Here is a 21,474-nt window from a genome sequence, read left to right on the forward strand (position 1 = left end):
CCAAACAACAAACAACCTAGCCAGGGCACTCACCCAGGACCCCTTTCTAAAGAAAGGCAGCTCTGCTAATGTCTCTTGCAGATGTTGATGGGCCCACCAGCACTCAGCTCTGTGATTATTTTTTTCCTTGGTACAGAATATCACGAACCAGGAAATCAAAAGGAAAACTGGACCAGCGGTTTCCCAGCCTGTTCAAGAAAGGGCGGAGGAAGACAGTTGTAAGAAATCTGGGGAAAATTATCTATTACTCCAAGGTCAAATTTAATTCCAGCACTGCCAGGTAAGCCCTGGTGCATCTGGATGCCATACAGTGTAACTGCACGGGTCTATTCCCCTGGTAACGGAGAGGAGAGGAGCCGATCGATCTCAGCAGAGAAAAGATTGTTTGAAAAGTAACCTAATTCTCCTCCCAGGGATGGATCAACGTGGCCTGGAATAATGATAAACATGGTGCTTTCAGCTCCCTCACATCAGCTGTGATGCTACCCTACTGAAATCAGGGCAAGTTTTGCCATTGATTTCAATGGGAGCAGGATCAGCCTATATTTCTGAGGGTTGGTTGTGGGGCTTGGAGGGGCGGAATGCCAGGGGTTCCCTTCCACAACACAAACGTCATTCCTTTGTGAAGGAGGGGTTGGCATCTTGGGAGCCCTTTGAAGTATTTAGGGACTTGAGGCTGCTGACCCATGTGGCCCTGCCTTAACCTACCACTGTTGGGCCCGGGAATAGAGGGGAGCTCCAGGATAGGAGGATATTGGGAAGGTCTTATCCTCTAGCCTATGGGATGCTGTGGAGGTGGTTTTGTTCCCATACCATGCAACAGGTAACTTAGGGCCTCAGTTGCTTTCACCAGGTCTGAGAATTTGGCCTTGCTTTCATGGTTAGCAGCTGTGCCTGGAAACAGAGTGGGTCTTTCCTTTGGTTACTGACATAAATGGTTGTTTGGCCCATTATCCAGTAAACCCCCCAGAGCAGAGTGAAGCCTGGGGAGTGTGTCTCCCCTGAGGCAAACCTCACCGTGTCCTTTTCCCACAGGAGTTGAACGACTGCTACTTGGAACTGTTCCAGTCCTACCTGTACTTTCAGTCTGTTGGCTCAAATGGACTGACCTATCAGGTAATGTGTCTCTGCACTGCCATGAAAGGACAGGACCGGTGCAACCCATTACATTACATGGGGGGGGTGTGGTGGTGCGGTTGTCAGCGGTATTTCGGGGGCAGGACCTTCCGCCACCAAGGGCACCAAAAGGCTGCCAGCACTCCTGGGCAGGTATCAGTCAAGAGGCAGCATGGTCTATTAGCACCCTGGATTGGGAGTCAGGAGATCTGGGTTCTGTTCCTGGACCTGCCACATGACCTCAGCCAAGTCATGTCCCTCAGTTTCCCCTCCCACCCTTTGTCTGTCTGGTCCATGCAGACTGAAAGCTCTTCAGTCCAGGGCCTGTCTCTTGCTGTGTTTGTACAGCACCTAGCACACCTGGGGCCTGAAGATGCTACTGTAATGGAAATAAATAAAAATAATTCTTACGCACCCAACTAAGTGGCCAGACTTGCAGAAATGCTGAACACACAGAAAGTCCCGTTGGCTTTAACGAGAGCTGTAGTGTGCACAGCACTTTTGAAAATCGAAGAACTTATTTGGGTGCCTGGATAGGGTTTTATGAGCTTAACTGTAGCACCTTTAAAAAAAAAACAAAAACCAAAAAATCTTGGCCTTCAAGCAGAAGGTACAAGAGAGAAGCAGGGGGAGGGGAAAGTATGAGGAGGATACTTGAAGTCAGCCTTGCAAAATGGTGATGAAAACTTACCCCAGGCACCAAATCTATTTACCCATCTTTTACTGTGATGCTGCTGATAAGGAAAAAACAAAGGAGATTTTGTGTGTCCTTCCAAAACAAAGCACTCCTCACCCTCAGCAAGTAAAATTGTGCAAGGCTGTTTTGCAGATGTTTGCAGAATCCAGCCCCTTCTGAAATGATTTATTGCCTTCTAAGTCACTTGAGGTAAATTCATTATGACAAGGCAACCTCTTGAGTCACCCAGCAAACTGGCCTTCAAGTGTGAAGACACGTTGTCAAGATAGAAACCGTATTTGAAAATCCTTTGTCTCTGTTACTAACAGTCCCTCACACTAATACGGAGAGAATTAGAAAAGAATTAATGCATCAGTATTGGCACCTAGATATTATGGTGGTCAGTGCTCCTTACAGGTTTGATTTAGAGAGGTATTTTAGGTACATGCCTAACTATGAGCACTTGGGCTGAATTCACACTTGTCACCATTATGCTGTTTGTTTACATTTTGCAAACAGCTCAGTTTGGACATTGAAAGTAGCCTGGTCAATTTTCCTTTTTATCTATAGTCAGTTTCACTTTCTGATTCTTTTGCACTGGCACAGCACTGTTTTGTTTGGGTTTCCATAACTGCAGAGGAACATTTGAAAACAAGATCCTGTTCTCATTGATGTTAAGGACAAAGGATGAAATCTTGACCCCACTGAAGTAAATGGGAGTTGACTAAGGTCTGATGCTCGTTTACATTTAGGTCCCTTTGCAGTGGAACGAGGCCTTATTTTAAAGTAAAGAGAATCAGGCCCCAAAATATTTCCCTTCGGAGGAGGTTTGGCAAGCTAACAGTCTGAGCCCAAACTGCCTGATGGTGCCTCTCTGAAGACGTCGGATCCTTTTGGAAGGAGGGCTTTGGCACCAGAAGCCAAGCTGTCGAGGTAATAATGGTCCATTCTGTTTATTCAGGGGCTGCTGCCACTGAAAGAGCTGAGCGTGTGTGAAACCGAAAAGGCAAAGAGCACTGAGCGGGAGGAACATGCGTTCCGCATTACAGGTTAGTGCTGCTTTGTTTGCTCTGGCTTGAGGAGAGACTGAAGCCTGAGTTGGTCGTGATGTGGCCATGCTTTGTGGGAAGCCCCATCCCAAGGGGAAGGGTGCTTCAGAGAATAGGGTTTGAACTGCATAGTGTTAAACCTTATTATGACCCTTCTTTGACAGCCTATCTCCCCCATTGCTCTCTGCTCTCAAACCTCCCTTCTAGGACAATGTCCAGAACTGCAAGGAAAGAGCCTGGAGGTAGAGTGGTCTTGTGGTTAAGGCTGACTGGGGCCCAAAGATGCGGATTCCATTCCCAGTCCTATGTGATTCCGGGCAAGTCACTCATTTTGTTCATGCCTTGGGGTGCCCAGTTTCATCCTGACACAAGGATAAGCGTGCTCCCATTGGCTGTGTGGTTTGTTTCAACTATAAGCTCTTAAAGGCAGGGACTGTCTCCTACTATGTGTATGTACAGCACCTTGCACAGCGGGGCCAATCAAGGCCCCTCGCATATAGAAAACTAATAACAATAGCAATGAGAGATGCTCTTTATCCTCAGTCGGTAGCATCAGAACTGCCCTGTCAGGACTGGATAGCCATCAATCAACTTCCCTTCTGCCAAAGTCCTCCTCTCTTTTTTGAATTTTATTCTGAGTCATCTCTCATTATAAAAGGCTTCCTGGGATAACAAACCTGCTTTCCCAGCAGCCGAAGGCTCACTGGGGCTTAGTCATTGTTGAATTATGGCAGTCCAGAGCCACCAAGAATGGTAGGCAGAGGTAACTAACAACCCCATAAAGATACCTAGCTAGCAAAGCTAATTTGTGCACGGTACTTGGTGTCTACGTGCTTAGGCGAGCTGGGCTGGAAAATGAGTCATAGAACCACCCCACCGTAAAAACATTTTTTTTTACCTAAATCAGAGGGACGTCTGGTTAGGCCATAGCTCCCCACAAAAGACTGCTGAGCTGTACCTGTTCCATTATACCAGATCCCATAAACCCCTTTGGCCAGTCTCTCAGGGGCTGGAGATCTGTGCACCTGTGCATCTTGGAGCTCAAGAGACATCCCCAATAGGAAGGGGCAAACTCGTCCTGCCAGATTTCAAACACCCGCAAATGCTGTAGGTAGGGAATCTGGACTCAAGCTTTGTGAGGCTGTTGTCCCGCTCAAGAAAGGAGGTTGACAAAGCAGCAGGGAAGCAGAGGAATTCAGATACAAATCCTGAATCCAATCCCTGCTGTGCCTGGCTATCAGTGCATCCCACGAACACACATGACTGTGGTCTCCCTGACGTAGAGCAAGGCCGCTCTTCCATGTTTGATTCTACTTGTTCAATGTGACTGGCCCTTGGGGGAGGATGGAACATCAGCTCACGCTGCAGGGAAAAGGTCCGCCACCTTTAGCAGCTCAAGAAATAGCTTCTGAGGTTTGCAAAACCTCCCACGCCCCCAAGGCTGCTATATTCCAAATGGCAAACCAAGATATCCTAGTAACTCTTTGCCGGGTCAAAGCCTTGTGGTTCTGCATTTCCTGTGCAGTATGTTCTCTTCCCCCACTCATTGCCAGTGCCCCAATGTTCAGGTACCAATTCATCTGCATGTGCGGCAAAACTACCTCTATGTCTCTGCTCCCATTTGAGCCAGTGTGAGTTTGTCTCCACAGCGAGCGGCAACCCATGGGTGTGAGACTCAAAGCCCAGGTCAACTGACTCCATCTCTACGGTGATAAAAAGAGCAGGTTCTGAGACTCACCTCCCTGGGCCGCCATGTGCCTTGTGAGACGTTCAAACCACATTTAGACGCGCAGTCCTCCAGAGATTCAGGTCAAAGATGTTGCATGAAACCGGGACATAATTTGCAGTGAGGAATTTTAATACATTAATGCAATAATATATTGCCCTAAGCAAACTATGTGGTGTGACCACTGCTTATCCTGCTGCCTAGGCGTGGCTCTGATCTAGCACACAAAGGCTGAGAAAGATCCCCTGGCTGGAAGTTGAAACGAGACAATTTCAGACTAGAAATAAGACACACGTCTTTAACAGTGAGGGTCATTAGCCACTGAAACAGCTTAGCGAGGGCTGTGTGGTGGGTTCTCCATTGCAGGCAATTTTTAAACCAAGCTGGGATGTGTTTCTAAAAGATCTGCTCTGGTTCCAACAGGAATTAACTCCAGGAAGTCCTACAGCCTGTGCTATGCTGTAGGTGATCATAGAGCTTCCTTCTGGCCTTAGAATCTATGAATCGTTACATCATTGTTGCTCCCCTGATCTGTTTTTTTGTATCCATTGTGACAAAGTTCTTCCTCTACCTTGGTGGGTCCTGCGCTTATTGGCAGATTTGCTCACCGCAGTGATCTTCCCCACAGTCTGGGTCAACTTCTCCTGTGTCTGATCAGGAGTGGGGAGGTTTGGGGGGAACCCAGGCCCGCCCTCTACTCCGGGTTCCAGCCCAGGGCCCTGTGGATTTGCAGCTGTCTATAGTGCCTCCTGTAACAGCTGTGTGACAGCTACAACTCCCTGGGCTACTTCCCCAAGGCCTCCTTCAAACACCTTCTTTATCCTCACCACAGGACCTTCCTCCTGGTGTCTGATAACGCTTGTACTCCTTACTCCTCCAGCAGCACACCCTCTCAGTCTCAGCTCCTTGTGCCTCCTGCTCCCAGCTTCTCACACACACTTCCTCTCCTCTGGCTCCTCCTCACCTGAGTGAACTCCTTTTTGAACCCAGGTGCCCTGATTAGCCTGCCTTGATAAGCTGCAGGTGATCTAATCAGCCTGTCTGCCTTAATTGGTTCTAGCAGGTTCCTGATTACTCTAGTGCAGCCCCTGCTCTGGTCACTCAGGGAACAGAAAACTACTCACCCAGTGACCAGTATATTTGCCCTCTACCAGACTCCTGTACCCCACTGGCCTGGGTCTGTCACACCATCTGTTGACTCTCGTCTTCTACTTGGACTGGAAGCTATGTGGCGCAGGGACCTTCTCTTTGTTCTGAGTGGCCAGTGCCTTGCACGAAGGGGCCCCAATCCATTACTGGGACCCCTAAGCACTACCATAATATGAATACATATAGAAGGGGGTGGGGCAGGAAGAAATAGTGATGCTTAGTGCTTTGAAAATGGAAAGAGCTGTACAAACATGCATTCAGGAATCCTCACCTCCCTCTGTGAGGCCATTAAGTATTATTCCCCTTCTAGAGAGGGAGAAACAGAGGCACAGAGAGGATAAGTGACATGCCCTAGGTTACACAGGGAATCAGTGGCAAAGCTGGGGAGAGGACCTCTGGTTCTTAACTCTTAGTCCAGGGCTTTAGTCACAAGACCATCCCCTGCTGAAAGCCAGTGACTTTGACAGGGTCCTATGAATTTCTGTGCCTCTCCTGTGCAATTCTGGACCCTCTGCTGGCAACTGTATAATTATCGGTATCATCATCGGACGCTGCCAGCCAGTAGTGGAGACACCATGTAAGGACGGAGCTCTCTGATGTACACAGAAGTCCTCTAGTGCCTCTGATCTCTGACAGGCTTCGAAGAACGAGAGGGCTGGCAGCCAGCGTTGGGTTCCTAACCCAGAGTGTATCTCTGCTCGACACTTTCACCCTTGCATCTGCTCTTCCCCCCAATAATTTCCACTCTTGGTTTCTTAGTGCAGCAAGAGGTGGTCTAGTAATAAATCTGTCATACTTAGAAAAGCACCATACGCCACAATGGCTTGCATCCGTGTCCTTCAGCCTATGGGCCTCGCCACAATAGTGCCAGGGGAGAGCCAGAGGATGTGGAACAGAAGAGAGGAACTCGGGGGCTGGGAAAGGTTCATAAACCTGGACGCACCCTGACTCCAGAGCAGACGTACTCTTGGGGTGCTGGGAATGCAGAAGGTGACTCCTTGAGCTACCACCCCCCATTCCCTGCTCTAATGTCACAGCCACCCAAGCAGCTGGTCACAGGAGCTCAGAGTATGTCCTAGGGCTTCAGGCTGAGACATTAATTTCTTTTCTCTTTTTTTCTCCCTTTGAGGCTTAGCTTGGATGTGGCAACAAAAACAGCCACTGGCTAGACTTTGAGAAAGGTGTAAAAACAAACCCAGTGGGAGGTCAAGGGTCATGCTCTATTCATGGAGCAGGGTACTGGGCATCTGGCGAGGTACTTGTGTTGCACCTCTGACCACAGAGTCTGAACACGTCAGGCATTAACGTATTTATACCCACAACATGCCTGGGAGGGAGCGCAGTGCTATTAGCCCCACTTTACAGATTGGGAAACTGAGGCACCGAGGCTGAGTAACTTGCCACAAGGTCAAACAGGGAATCCAATGACTCTCATTTCAGCACCAGACACTCTAGGTTCTATTCCTGTCCCAGACACATCATGTCACATGATTAATATCAGAAAACCTAGTCAGATTGAGGCCCCTATTGTACTAGTTGCTGTGTAAACTCACATAATTATGAGGGAGTTCCTGCCCTAAAGAACTTGCAGTCTAAAGGAATACATCACTTAACCGCTCTGTGCCTTAATATCCCCATCTGTACAATGGACATAGTGGCACTTTTTCTGCCTTACAGGGGTGTTGAGAGGCTTAATTAATTAACGCTTGTAAAACAGGTTGGGATTCTGAGATGAAAGATTCCACAGAAGGGCAAAGTATCACCCTGATGAGGACGATTTTTTATGATGGCATAGTATGAATTTGCTCATCTCAATGTTCCCCAACCGTGCAGATGCAAAAATCAGAATCTTATTTACAGTGCATCTAATACAGTTTTAATGGGAGGCATCTAGTTAATTATTAATGGTGGCGAACATTACACAGCCAGCCGGAAGTGGTTTATTTACATCACTAGGGTCTTATCATAGTGACTGGTAAGAGGTGAGAGAGGCTTCTGGTATGCACACTGAGCAAATGACAGCTTGAAATCTTAAAATCAGCCGTGGCTAGCGTTGTTCCATCCAGCAAGGCTATGTCTGAGAGCAGTTATACATGGTCTGGCACACATTTTATTTGGTAACGCAATAAGCAAACAGCTTGGTAGAGCTACTGTAGTCATATATGTGACTTTACTACAAAAACGTGAAAGTGACAAATACATAACAAATGGTTTAACAGTAACATGCTGTTTGGTGAATTTGGGAACATGTTGCCTGGGATTGGTGCAATTGTGTAATTGTCTTTAATAGCAATTGAAACGTTGCTCAGATTTATGGAGGGTTTTTAAAAATTCAGCAGCAAGCAGCGACAGTTGCCACAACAGAGGAAATCCCAACTGCTTTCATTGAGGGAACACTTTAAGATTGTTTTAAAAAAATACTATGAAAATGTTTATTCTTTTACCTATAATATTTACATAGGAAATTACATTAAAAATTGGACCGACTTTGCCCTATTGTTTGTTTTAATATTTGTGAGTACAGCTTAGAAGATTGTGAAAATAGTCCGTTACATCTCCCTTTTGGTTCTAGCCTTTTCTAGTCAATTTCTCATGCACTAGCACATTGCTACAGTGTTTGGGTTGCAGAGGAATTTTAAAAACACTTTTCTGGACTGGATTTTTGTATGAAATAAAAACATTTGCAGCAATCTCAAGCTTCACAAAAGCTGTGTTTTTATGCTCCCGACATTTGGGATCGAATTCTCCCTGACAGGGCCCCTTTAAGAACTATATTAGCAAGCTGGAAAACTCTCCTCTTACAACATTCTCCCAGCAACATGAGACTTTAGGCTCAGCCAATGACTAGTATTACATCATCAGAACAACCTCTCGCATTGGCTGAGCACAGTACACTATTGCCTAGCAACCAGGGGGGGCTGATTAACCCTTTGGTGCTGCATGCTGTGCCATGGTAGCACTTAGCATTTTGCTGTATGTACTCAGATCATCTTCTGCCTTGGGTCCCTAGGTCCCCTGCTGAATCCCCTTATCGTGTACTGCCCCAGCGAGTCAGAGCTCAGGCGATGGCTTTATCATCTGGAGAAACAGATCCACCTGAATGGGGGGAACCTGGACGGGTCCTTCCTATCTCAGGTTAGTGATGTGGTGGGCCGTGGTCGGGAACAGGATGATCTCAGGCTTTCAATCGGTTGTTCTTACCCTTCTGCGTACCTTGGCCCTGCTTTCAGGGACACTCAGAGCCCATCTTTCTCTGTGTCCCAGAATCCTGTGTGCCACCATGATGCAGTGGTTTACGTCTGATATCTGGGGACCCGGGTTAAGCAGCTGAGCACTTCAGCGGGGAGTGGGAGCACCTCAAATTCCCCTCCCCAGATGCAACCATTTCCGTTGGCTAGTGTAAACTATTAATTGCAAGTGCCAAAGGCTGCTGATATGCAGGACACTTGGGCTTCAGTTGCGGTTCTGATCTCATTCTCCATGGGCCAGCAGGAGCTGAAAGCACGGGGAAGCAGGAGGGAAAGCAAGATGCCTTGCCTCGCTCAGTAGTAACCCCTTCTGGTATTATGGAGCAGTGCCAAGCCAGGTTTGGAAGAGAATACTGGCTTGGAATGGTGATGACAGATAACTTTGCCCTGCTACAGCACCCATTTGAGGACCTCCAAGCACCTTGCATGCATTTATTTGAGCCCCTCAACACCCTCATGAGCCAGCTGATTATTATCCTCACCATTTCACAGCGGGGCAAGCTGAGGCACCAACAGGGTTAGGTAACTCTCCCAAGGTCACACAGTCAGGCAGTGGCAGAGCCAGAGATGGAACTCAAGAGTCCTCCTTGATCTAACTTATCACTTGTAGCGACCAGGTAAGGAGGGCTAAAGTAGAGAGAAGGGAAGTCATCAAAGATTGGGGAAGGAGAGGAAATGGTACTGTTGTCCAATTCCTTTCCAGTTGCAAGGGAAAGCCTTGCTCCATCAGGTTTAGCAGTCTGAGCTGAGTGGCCCTGGGCTGCACTCATAGCTAGATATCATGTGTGCCTGAGAGATAAAATGCGTAATACCGACTGGCTGTTCCCAAAACTACCTGTCCAATTGGAGGCCCCTTCAAAGGCCTTCACCTAGAAACTCTTTCTGGGCAAAATCTCTCCTGCCCCAAACCACCAGCGCAGCCGCCCTCGTCAGTTTGCTCCCAGCATGAATCATCGGGCCTGGTACACTGAAGAGCAAGGCTGTCTGGCAGGAGCCGTGTGACAGGCCAACCACTCATAATTTCCAGTCTGCCTGTCACAGCTGAGTGCTCGCTGCTGCAAATGGGAAAAGCGAGCAATGACTTCCACAGCCATCAAACATCTTTCAGCTGATGGAGGGGAGCAGCCCCCGCCACTAGGAGCAGACAGGAAATAAGCTGTCAGCTGAGAGAACCTGCCTAACGAGTCCGTGGGCTGTGCTGTTAGTCAGGGGTTGCTGCAGTCTGGGATTTTATTAGGCAGGGACCTGTTGCTATTGTAAAAATAGGCTTCGGAAAGGCATGTGGATTTTCATCTGTCAGCGCCGCTGCTAATCAAGCCTTTTACGTGCAAATGGTCATTAATCCTGAGGCCTGTAGCACAGCTCCAGTTTACACATTTGGGGCGGGGGAGGACCAGAGAGGTGACACAGTGGCAAAGGCAGGTACAGATTCCCAGTCACCTGCGCTGATCATTAGCTGACACTGCCTCATGAGTAACATTCATCAATGCAGCGTGGGCGCAGTGGCTGTAGCTAATGTCCCTCCTTCTACCCCGTGACTATTATTGCCTGCATCCCTTATTGCCTGCCTCAGTGGCCTTTTGTTGGAGTATTGTTCTTTATTATTCTTTAGCTAGTGCCATAGATAAACATGGATCCTTACAACAGATGAAATGTCCCAAACACGTAACAGTAGATCTGTTAATAACAGGTCAGAGCATAGCTCTGGTTTCCTTTATTCTCATTTGTTAATGACCTTGTATAACAAGCTTAAGTCCATGGGCAATATATAGTCTCCACCTTCTTTTCTGCCTCCTCCCCTTTATGCTGTCATTGCCAAAGCATCCCCGGATAGACACACAAACAACTTGCATGAGGACAGTGTTGTCACTTGGGAACTCTTTGTACTGCAGAAAAAAACCAGGATATTCACGTTTGCTTTTTTTGGGTGGCCTACATATAGGAGGCGATCCTCAGAGTGAACCTGAAGTTTCTGTGATAAAGGACCCAAGAATCTATTATTGGAAATTGAAATAAATTTGGGGGATTTCTGGGGTGTGTGTGTTTTAATTTTGAAACTTCCTTTTTCTACACCTCTGAGTTCTTGAGCTTTTGCATGTGTAGGGTCCTTTAAAAGGATGTATTGGTGTGTGTGTTTAATGGAAGAAAACAGGAATGAGCTGTCATGATGGAGAAACCTCTGGAAATTCAGAGGTTTGGCTTCAGCTTGAATAAACACCCCAAACCGTGGATGCTCCTGCATATTTCCCAAATCTGCAAAACCTTTCGAAGGAAGAGGGTGGTTAGGAAACAGGACTAAAGTCAATAGCTGCGCTTTCTTCCTGGCTCTGTTACTGACCCTGTGTGGGATGCTAGGCCAATCACTTCCTCTCTCTCAGCATGCGTCCAGCGCTTTTCATACACAGTTCTCCAAGGCTGTTCCAATCCCATTTTACAGACAAGGAAACTCCGGCAAATTATTAATTGTGGGATGGAACTCTTGTTTTCACACCAGGTTTTTACTCTTTCCTGCTTCCAGCCAAGCTTGAAATATATCCTGAGACCAGCTTGTCTCCTAGTTAAACTCTCCCACTCTCAGCGATAGTCCTGCAATGCAAATATGATAAGTGATGGAGAAGAAAACAGTTAATGGAATTTTCCAGACCTTAAAACGTGGTTTAGTTTAGCTTCCAGTTGAATTTGGGGGGCGGGGGCAGCAGGCAGAGGAGAGGCATTAGGGCTTGAGAAGGCTCTCATGTGATTACGCTTGATTTTTCTGTTCTTTCCATCTGGTTCTCATGTGCCTGCTCATTGTTCCCTATTTCCTTAGAGCGACTGGAAGCAGAACTCCATAGGGAAAGAGGAACTGAGGTGGTCTGTGCAGAACACACCTGTCCAAGAATGGAGAGGGACCCAACGGGAGTCCCTAGGTGATGTCCTCTGCGTCTCTAAAGTTAAGCTGCAGCATTTGCCCTTCCAGGTAAGATCCTGAATAAATGAAGTGACTTGCTATTGCCCGGGAAAAGTTAATAGATCCAGTAACAGGAAAAAAAATCTGTCTGTACAATGAGAATCCAATAGGGGGCATCGTTTTCTTCAGCCCTCCTCTTCACACCAGCAGGCTCCTCCCACTCAGACCCCTTCCCATGCGTGTCCTAGTTACTAAAGCAAATCTTCCACCCTGCATCCCCCAGCCTTAGCACTGCAGGCAAGGAAGTGCCTGCGTGTCCCCCGGGCTGGCTGTGCCTCTGTGAATCGACACGAGAGCCAGTGGGCACAGCTAGAGAGCAGCACCGGACCCGTTGAGGTGCCAGGTGTGTTGTGATGTGCAAATCCATGACTTGTGTGTGTGTTGAAAGAAAGGGAAAGCAATAGCTTGATTCATATACTACAAGAAATGTCAACCCCTCCCCCACCCACCAAATTCCCTGGAAGGAAAAATCATAGACCCCTGATCCCACAAACACTTCAGTGTGTGCTTAACTTTGCACACAAGAGCAGCAGTTGCACTCAGTGGCATGACCTGGGTGTAAAGTTAAGCATGTGCGTAAGTGTTGGCAGAGTCAGAATTTTGGAGCCGGCTGGAATCTTGTCTAGAAGCTGCACTTCCGGCTATTGTAGAAGAATACGGGCACCTATACTTCACGGATCTAGACCCTGACTATGGAAAGAATGCAGAGCCTCTCATTGAGGTCCATACGCTTTGGATCAGGCCCCAGTGCAGCTTCTGATGCTAACTCTTCCCCTGGGGTCCCTCAGGAGCAGCACGACAGGCTTTTGATCCTGTACCCGTCCACGCTGGTGATCGTCTCCGAAGAGCGCCATGGCCTCTACTTTAAGGTTTGTGCATTTCAAGTCCTTTCTCTCCCCCAAATTCCCTTCACTCATTTAGACTCTCTTTGCTCTTCATTGCTTTCTCTCCCTTTGCTGCAACCCTGTTCTGTGACCAGTAAGTCAACACTGTGGCACAAGGATGTTGTAAGGTATCCTCCTGTGAGAACCACCTTGCAAATGTCCAGGGATGAGGGAGTCCACTGCCTGGGTATTTCAGTGTCTGGGAGGAGGCAGCTTCTGTGTTTAGTTGTGGCTCAGAACTGGCTGGGTAGCAACCCTGCGATCCTCTCCAGCTTGAGATATACCCTGCAATGCTCCCCAGCAATCTCCACTCACCCTGGGCTGGCTTCATCTACCTGGCTGGAAGTGGGTTGATATTCCTTTAAACATAGCATCCGCTTGCAATTGCTCAGGCAGAGATGGGCCATGTGATGCAGAGTTTCTCTGGGGAGGGGCACAGGGAATTGGCTGGCTGGAGCTGAGGTTGCTAGGTGTGTTGGGTTTGCTTGTTGTCTTCACCGAGTACATTTTACTGTAAGCTGAAGAGTGCCACACAGAGTACTGGGTGAAGAGTGAGGATCTGGAGCAACATCTGGACCTGCCCATAAAGGCATGAAAATCTTAGCAACAATGGGAAACGTCTGTGGGGTTTCCCTACTGTAGTCAACACTGGACTCATCTCTACTGTTGGGAGCAATGCCAGGAGCATCAATGCAGATGGATGGCTGCCATTCATAAGAACGGTGATACTGGTCAGACCAATCTAGCCCAGTATCCTGTCTTCCAACAGTGGCCAATGCCAGATGCCCCAGAGGGAATGAACAGAACAGGTAATCATCAAATGATCCATCCTGTCGCTCTTTCCCAGTTTCTGGCAAACAGAGGTCAGGGACACCATCCCTGCCCATCCTGGCTAACAGGAAATTATCTAGTTCTTTTCTGAACCTGCTTATAGACTTGACCTTCACAACATCCTCTGGCAAGGAGTTCCACAGGTTAAATGTGTGTTGTGTGAAAAAATTCCAAGCACCCATGCCATCAAGCCTGGCTTTGTAGAGGAGAGAGAGGTCAGAGGAGTGGAGAGGCCAAGTGCGGAAATTCTGATGGGCCCAGTAATTCCAGTGTTGACCCTGCACACACTGAGCACCGTGTGATTTCCTAGCGTGAGCCAAGATGTTGGAGGGAAGAGAGTCAACAGAAGCAAAAGGGACAGAGGGCTGTGGGGGCGGGGGTCTGTATTTCTATCCTCTCACAAAGACAAAGGTCCCAGGAAATGCCCATCACTGACATACCATACACAGTGTCTCCCCTCTTGGCCCTGGGAGGCAGGGTGGGGACATACTTTGGAAGCCAGAAAAGGAATGAGCAGCAGCCTTAGCATCAGCTGTGACTGGCTCGACACTTGATGCCCCAGGGGTGGAGAAGAGGCTGGGGCTGGGGTGAGGGGAGAAGGAATCCAGTGATCATTCTCCCTCCCCTCCAGAGAATTGCCTACATTTGGCAAAAGCAACAGAGCCATTTTGGCTACTTGGTTTGAGTCCCCTTAAGGGGGCCTGGCTTTCAAAGAGCCTGGAACATCCCTAGCTGAGTATAGGGCCCCTTTAAAGGGATCTCAAGCTGGGCTTCTGAAATTACTAGTCACTTTGGAAATCCTAGGCCAGTGATACCAGACCCCCAACCCCTTTGGCATCTCCTTTCCGCCAGGGTAGCCAGGCTTTGCTCCCAGGCAGTTCCTTTGGGTCGGAGTCAATGGCTGTGATTCATCAGGCTCGTGAGACTGCAGCAGGAACCTGCTTTTCCACAGACATGTCAAGGCACAGGATCCTCCTGCCGAGGCTTCTGCCGCGAGCATGGAAGCTAAGATCCAGGGCTATAGGAATGAGGAAGAAAGCACCAGATGCTTTTCCTCTTGGGCTCCGTGCAAACGGCAGGCGTTGCCATTGGTGGCGGCTGGGTGGGGGGGGAGTCAGGTCCCTCTGGATGGAGCTGGTGCAGCCTTTGCCTAGGACAGCAGGTTCTGACTCACCTCTGATGGGAAAAGGCCCCCGGGCTCGGCCTGGGACTGCGAAGCAGGAGCTGCCCGTGCGTGTGAGGAAGCCAGGTCTGTGCCAGGGGAGGGAGAGAGGAGCCCAAAGCAGCTGAGGTGGAGGCTGTGGGACTCTGCCTGTGTGTTTTCCATGCCTGGGGACTGGTAACCTCATTCACAGAGCGAAGTGGAGCACTGTGTGTGTGTGTGTGTGTGTGTGAGTGTGATCAATCTCTGCTCCTTCCCCCCACTGTCGCAAAGAGCAGTGTTCCATGCCCAGTGAGGGGTCGGCGCCTGATGGGGTCGCAGCGCTGGGCCTGCACCGCACAGGATTGCAAACAGGACTGCTCTTCTTCCCTTCGGAGTAGCGAACTAATAGCCGAGGCTGCTGACCAAAGCTGGAGCGGCCCCCATGACCCAGAGGAGCGTGTGGCTGGGCGAGGGAAGGGGATAAAGTACTGGATAATCATGCGCCTTTTCTCCAGGCGACATGGCCCCTCTTGCTTCCAGGCAGACAGTCCCATCCCTTGCTCTTGCTGAGCGACCTCCCTCCCTTCTTGCTATGAGGCCTCTCTGCCGGCCACGGGCCTGAGGCGGCACCTACCAGGCAGCTGGCACTGCCTTCTGGACAAGTCACCGGTTCGGTGCCATGAGGGGGTCTGCAGGATGCAGCATTGATGTGCCCTGGCCGAAGCTGCAACCAGCTCTCCTCGGCTGCAGGGTGGATTACTCCGATGCGGTGGGGCTTTGGAGACTGCCAAGATGGGAATCCCAGAGGCTCCCCACCCCAACCCTGAAAACTGATTTTCTGTACCAGGCTTGCCCACAACCAGGAATGCCAGGCATTGCTGAGGGTTGGCATTATTTCCCCACACTTGCTATGCTGGCAGGGTGGTAACAGGAGCCTTTCCCTGCATACTTGGGTTTAGAATGTTCCGCAAAACAGCAGCTTTCCCAGCCGCAGTCTCGACGTGCAGTTAGTAATCAGGGTGTGGTTACTCCAGTCAGACTGAGATGTGCTGGAGCAATAAATGTACCGGCACTCCGAGCCCTTTCCCAGCATCTTCCATCCCAGCGCCTCACAACGCTTCACACGCACTCATTCGTGCAAGCCTCACAGGCAGGGATGTAATAATTTATTATCCTGGTGGGGAAACTGAGGCACAGAGTGGTGACTGGACTTTCCCTAGCAAGGTCACACACAGAGCAGGTGGCAGAGCCAGGACTAGGATCACAGGCACACACTCATTCGTGCAAGCCTCACAGGCAGGGATGTAATAATTTATTATCCTGGTGGGGAAACTGAGGCACAGAGCGGTGACTGGACTTTCCCTAGCAAGGTCATACACAGAGCAGGTGGCAGAGCCAGGACTAGGATCCAGGGTGGGGTAGGATCAGACCCCAGGAGTCCTCACTCTCAGGCCTCCCCTGTTGCACTAGCTCACTGTCCTTTAATGTGGCTAGCTGCTATTACAGAGGCCCTAGGACTGTAGAAAGAAGCACCCAACTACCGTGAAACTATTCTAGCTCCATTCTTCAGCAGACCCACATTCTCACATCAGTCCCCTAACAGTGGTGCTGTACAACCAGCCAAACATCAGGCACATTCCCACAGCCAACCTTACCCACGAGGGCCAGGTTCTCAAAGGAGAGTGAACTGTGCGAGCCTGCAGAGCCACAGGCCGACTTGTCGTACCAGTGCAAACCATCATTTTCACGGGCCAGCCGGAATTGCCGTGCACACCTGCGCATTTTCACAGGTGATTTCCATGCACTGCGCTGTGAACAAACAAACAGCACTTGATTTCACTAGGGCCCAGAATAAGAACCTGCGGGAACATATTTGATTTCTGCTTATTCAAAATCCCTCTTTAGGGCAGCGAGAGGGGCAACTCCAAAGGGGTGCGGAACCCAAATGGGTTGGGGTGTATGTTCTGACTCTACATACTCATGGGGAATGGTGGTTTCTGCCTGCCTCTGATATGCGTGATAATTATATATGCTCAGAGCCTGGATTTGTATTGTCCTGTGCCTTGTGCAGTGACTTACTCCAGCACAGAGTGGGTGTTGTACAACGCTACTGTTCTGGTCTGGGAGCATTTCACACCTATTGTGTACTGTACAATGCAGCTGAGAATCAGGCCAAGGAGCCAATTAGTTGGGCTGTATGGAAAAAAATTGTGAACTAGTGAAATAGGCTGGGAAGATCTGGCCCTGAAAGAACAAGTGAGGTCTGGAAAATTTTGAACTGCTCTAAGCTGCACTACAGATGAATTTGGCCTTTCTGTCTGGAATCAGTTCTGCCCATCTCCTGTTTCATAGGTGTCCCTTCACCAGCCTAATTGCTAGGGATGTCTGCATGCAACTGGACCTTTGTTTTTTAAGCACGCGTTAGTTCCTGGCTCATCTTCCCCACTCTGAGGTCACTAGCCTCCAGGGCCGCCCAGAGGATTCAGGGGGCCTGGGGCAAAGCAATTTCAGGGGCCCCGTCCATAAAAAAAAGTTGCAATTCTATAGAATACTATATTCTTGTGGGGGCCCCAGTGGGGCCTGGGGCAAATTGCCCCACTTGCCTCCTGCCCTCCCCTCCCCCCCGGGCAGCCCTGCTAGGCTCTCCCAAAGACAACACGACTAGCTGCTGTGCAAATTATCCTTCACTCACAAACAAGACTATGATGACATCCGGCTGCAAGTAAACAGGGCTCTCAAGAAACAAAGATCCTGGTGCCCTGCAGTGTCCCCTGATTTAAAAAAAAAAAAAAAAAATCTCTTATGTGAATTATTTCCAACTAGCTGTGGCTTTACAATCCTGGGGTCAGCTGCTCTTTTACGGACCAATCCTGCAGCTGTTGTGCACCCAAAACCCAGTGGATGCTTTTGGGTACTACAGGAAAATGGGACTTAGACCCTAACTGATACCCTGATTGTACTAACTCTTGGGAGAAGTTCTCCTGAAAGGCCACGCCACTGATGTAAAGATGCTATTAAACCCCTGGCAAATAGTAACTCCTGCTGCGTTCTAATCCCTGCTCTGACTGTCCCTAGGCAAGTCACTTAACGTCTCTTCCTCAGTTCTCTCATCGATTAAGCAGAGAAAATAGCACTTCCCAGGCTGGCCTGTTGAGAGGATTTATGTTTGCAAAGCTGGAAGGTCCTAGGTATTTTATTTCACCACATGCCATTACGACTGTATATGATTTATTTAGAGAGACATCTCTACAATGACACTTAATGGCACGTCAAGGTATATTAATCCTTAAACCCATAACTAGTGATAATGTCTTCATCAATCTTATTATTCTGTCCACCAAACCAAATGAAGTGTTATCCAGGGCAATGTTTGCAATCCATGTGGGGAAACCAACCAGAAAATCACTAGAATTTGAAAATAGCGGCACAGGAGAAAGCATATGTTTTCCACAGGTCAGAGCTCAGCGACTCCTTATAAATAATTTACGTGGCTTGGGTATTCGAGCTACATTCACAATTTTTTAAAGGCTTTTTTTTTTCTGTGCATTATGTGAAAATTCATAGGAGAGACTGGGATTGTGGCTAAGACACTGAGGTCAGACTCAGACGTTCTGGGTGCAATTGCTGACTCTGCCACAGACTATCTGCCTGACCCTGGGCAAGTCACTTGGGGCCAGATTTTTTTAAGGTATTTAGGCACCTAAATACTTTCTGAAAATTCTACTATAAGGAGCAGATTTCTGAAAACACCTAAGTGATTTAGGTGCCTAAATCCTATTGACTCTCAGTGAGATTAAGGGCTTGTCTACTCAAACAAACTGTGGCAAGCTGGGTGTGAATCTACCTTGCACCACCCTCTAAGTGTCCATATGCACCCTGTGGATGGGTGTGAACAGTTAGTTTATGCACTTTGAGCTAATCCTGGTTCAAAGAGGATTACGGGTTTGTCTGCGGTGCTGCTATGCCACTGTAGTGCTTCAGTGTAGACACTGCCTACACTGATTGGAGGGTTTCTCTTGTCAGTGTAGGTAATCCACTTCCCCGAGAGGTGGTAGATGGGTTGACGGAAGAATTATTCTGTTGACCTAGCACTGTCTACATGGGGACTTAGGTTGGCTTAACTCTGCCGCCCAGGGATGTGGGTTTTTCATAACTCTTCTGTCGATGTAAGAAGTGTCTGTGCTACACTGCCACTGAGGCACATAGCCTAATAGTTTGCACAGACAAACCCTGAATCACATTTGAAAATGAGACTCAATCACTTAGGTGCTTTAAAAAATGTTGCCATTAGTCTTTCTCTGCCTCAGTTCTCTATCAGTAAAACGGGGATAATACTGCTTCCTTTCTTCCACATTTGGCTGTCCGGTCTATTCAGACTATAATCTCTGCATTGTCTCTCCTTATGTGTGTATACAGCACCTTGTACAATGGGAGCCTGCTCCTAGTTACAGGTTCAGATGCTACAACAGAGAGCCTGAAGTTTAAAAAGTAAAAGAGGGCAAATGTTGACTGCTCTCACCTTGTGGAATTCTAAGCCTGTTCCTTTCTACAAACAGGGAGAACTGCCACTGAATGCAATACAAGTTCATTTTGAAGAAAACCAAAAAAGCTCCTTTCTAATAGAAGGTACGTGTCTGATGCATGCTGGACACTGCAGTAAGAACAGTCAGACTGATTTATAGGAATCCAATTCAGTGATTTAAAATGTAGGTTCCAAAATAAGATTTTGCTGCTGAGCTTTATTTTTATGTAGCAGGGTGGTGGTAGGGTTCCAAAACTTAATCTGGGCAGGCATGTTTGCATCAATGGAAACATATTTACATTGTACCAGTGAAATATCTGTGTTCAGAAACCGTTTTCTACTACTGCCTGAAAACCAGAAACTGAAAATGAATTGACACCCCACAACCAGGAAATGAAATTTACTAGTCTAATTTCACTGTTGGAGCTGTGTGAAATACAAAAAAAATCAACCAGCAGGCACCCCAGGATGACAGGGAGAGTTGCTCAACTTTTGTTTTTGAGTTTTGACAAGAAAAGTAATTGAAATCTCAAATTTCTAAATGTTGAGGATAAAACAGAATTCAGGACAATTTCCACAGGTATTTTTTCCTGTTTATTTTAATTCAACTACACCTAGTGATTTTAAAGCATCATTTGTTGACCAAACATTGGGAGGAACAATTGTTATGATTGTTTCTTTATCCCCTTTTAATTTATGCCTAAACTTAAGTACAGTAAAAGCTATTTTATCTGGCACTTCACCAACCGGAAAGCTCTGTACTCTGGCATTTCTTATCTTCATTGCAATGCTGGTTTATAGTCTGGTTGGTGAGGGGCTGGCAGGGGGTTGGGGCTTGGGAGGGGGTGTGGAGTGTGAACTCTGGGAGGGAGTTTGGGTGAGGGAGGGGGCTTGGGGTGTGGGAGGGGATGCGGGATCCTGGATCAGGGGGCCACTCCCCTTGGCTGGCTCCCCACAAGTGACGACCTGTCCCGGGCTCCAGTTGCTCCCCCTCCCGCTGCCTCGAGTGCTGGCTGCGCAGCTCTCGTTGGCTGGGAACCGTGGCCAATGGGAGCTGAGGGGGCGGTGCCTGTGGGCGGAGGCATTGCGCAGAGCTGCCTGCTGCGCCTCTGCCTAGGAGCAGCCAGAGCCCGGGGCAGGTCTCCACTTGCGGGAGCCATCGGGGGTGAGCACTGCCCGGATCTGGCACCCCGCGCTCCCTCCAATGCCCCAACTCTCTGCCCTGAGTCCCCTTCCACACCCAAAGTCCCTCCCAGAGTCCGCACTCCATACTTCCTCCCGTGCCCCAGCCCCGCATTCCCTCCCACACCCAAACTCCCTCCCTTTTAGGTAACTGGCATTTTTTACTTATTGGCACCCCTCCTTTCCCCAATATGCCGGATAAAACAACTTTTACCGTAGTGTAGTTATTGAAATGACGTATACATAACTATCACTTCTTTCTTTTTTAAAAAAGAGCAAATCTAAAGAATTCTGTGTTTTGTGAACTAAAGAGAAAGGTGGGGGAGGTAATATCTTTTATTGGACCAACCCCTGTTGGTTAGAGAGACAAGCTTTCATGAACTAAATTTAGGAACATATTTAATTCTCTTTAATCATTCAAAACCAGTAGCTCAGCAGCTGGCCCATTGCTAAAATGCAGGTGCTGATTTTTCCAGAGTAGATGCACAACAGGGGAAATTCACCCAGTGCCAAGGTCCATGCAGCACTTATGTCCTACTTACACCTTGTTTTGGTGCATGGGCCTCGTGCAGACCCCCCGTCTACAACGGATGTTTGTCCTCAGTGGATTTCAGAGGGAAGAAAGATAAACTCTCAATATGCATCATTAACCATGTGATTTATCTTACTTCCAGGCCGACTAATAAACTCGATCCAGGTCATTTGCCCAAGCTACGAAGATTACCAGGAGTGGCTGTACTGCCTTAAAACAGCCCAGTTTCGAAATGCTGACTCTTCCCTTTCGGGATCAGAAAGCTTCTCGGGATCAAAGCCACCACATCTTGGGCAGGTAATGTATATTTATTGCAGGACTGCCTGGTAATCAGTGCATGTCCCCAAGTCATACCTCCAGTCACATGAGACTGCCCCGACACACCAGGCTGCTTTGAGTCCCACCCTGAAGGGCATTAATGAACGTCTCTGATCATTTTAGATTATATTTAGAGCCCTATAAAAA

The 21,474-nt window shown here is 48.3% G+C and overlaps 1 protein-coding gene across 1 annotated transcript in view; it reads left to right on the forward strand.

Moving 5' to 3' along the window:
• The window catches only part of PLEKHN1 (pleckstrin homology domain containing N1), a 46,234-nt gene that overhangs the window by 13,198 nt on the left and 11,562 nt on the right, over nt 1-21,474 (forward strand). Inside the window, 10 exon segments of the mRNA XM_030537649.1 lie at nt 137-153; nt 155-261; nt 264-280; nt 1,036-1,116; nt 2,754-2,841; nt 8,727-8,851; nt 11,774-11,923; nt 12,703-12,783; nt 19,330-19,399; nt 21,152-21,306. Of these exon segments, the coding sequence (XP_030393509.1) occupies nt 137-153; nt 155-261; nt 264-280; nt 1,036-1,116; nt 2,754-2,841; nt 8,727-8,851; nt 11,774-11,923; nt 12,703-12,783; nt 19,330-19,399; nt 21,152-21,306 (891 nt within the window).

The sequence above is a fragment of the Gopherus evgoodei genome, chromosome 18, assembly GCF_007399415.2.
Source record: "Gopherus evgoodei ecotype Sinaloan lineage chromosome 18, rGopEvg1_v1.p, whole genome shotgun sequence".
NCBI lineage: Eukaryota > Metazoa > Chordata > Testudines > Testudinidae > Gopherus > Gopherus evgoodei.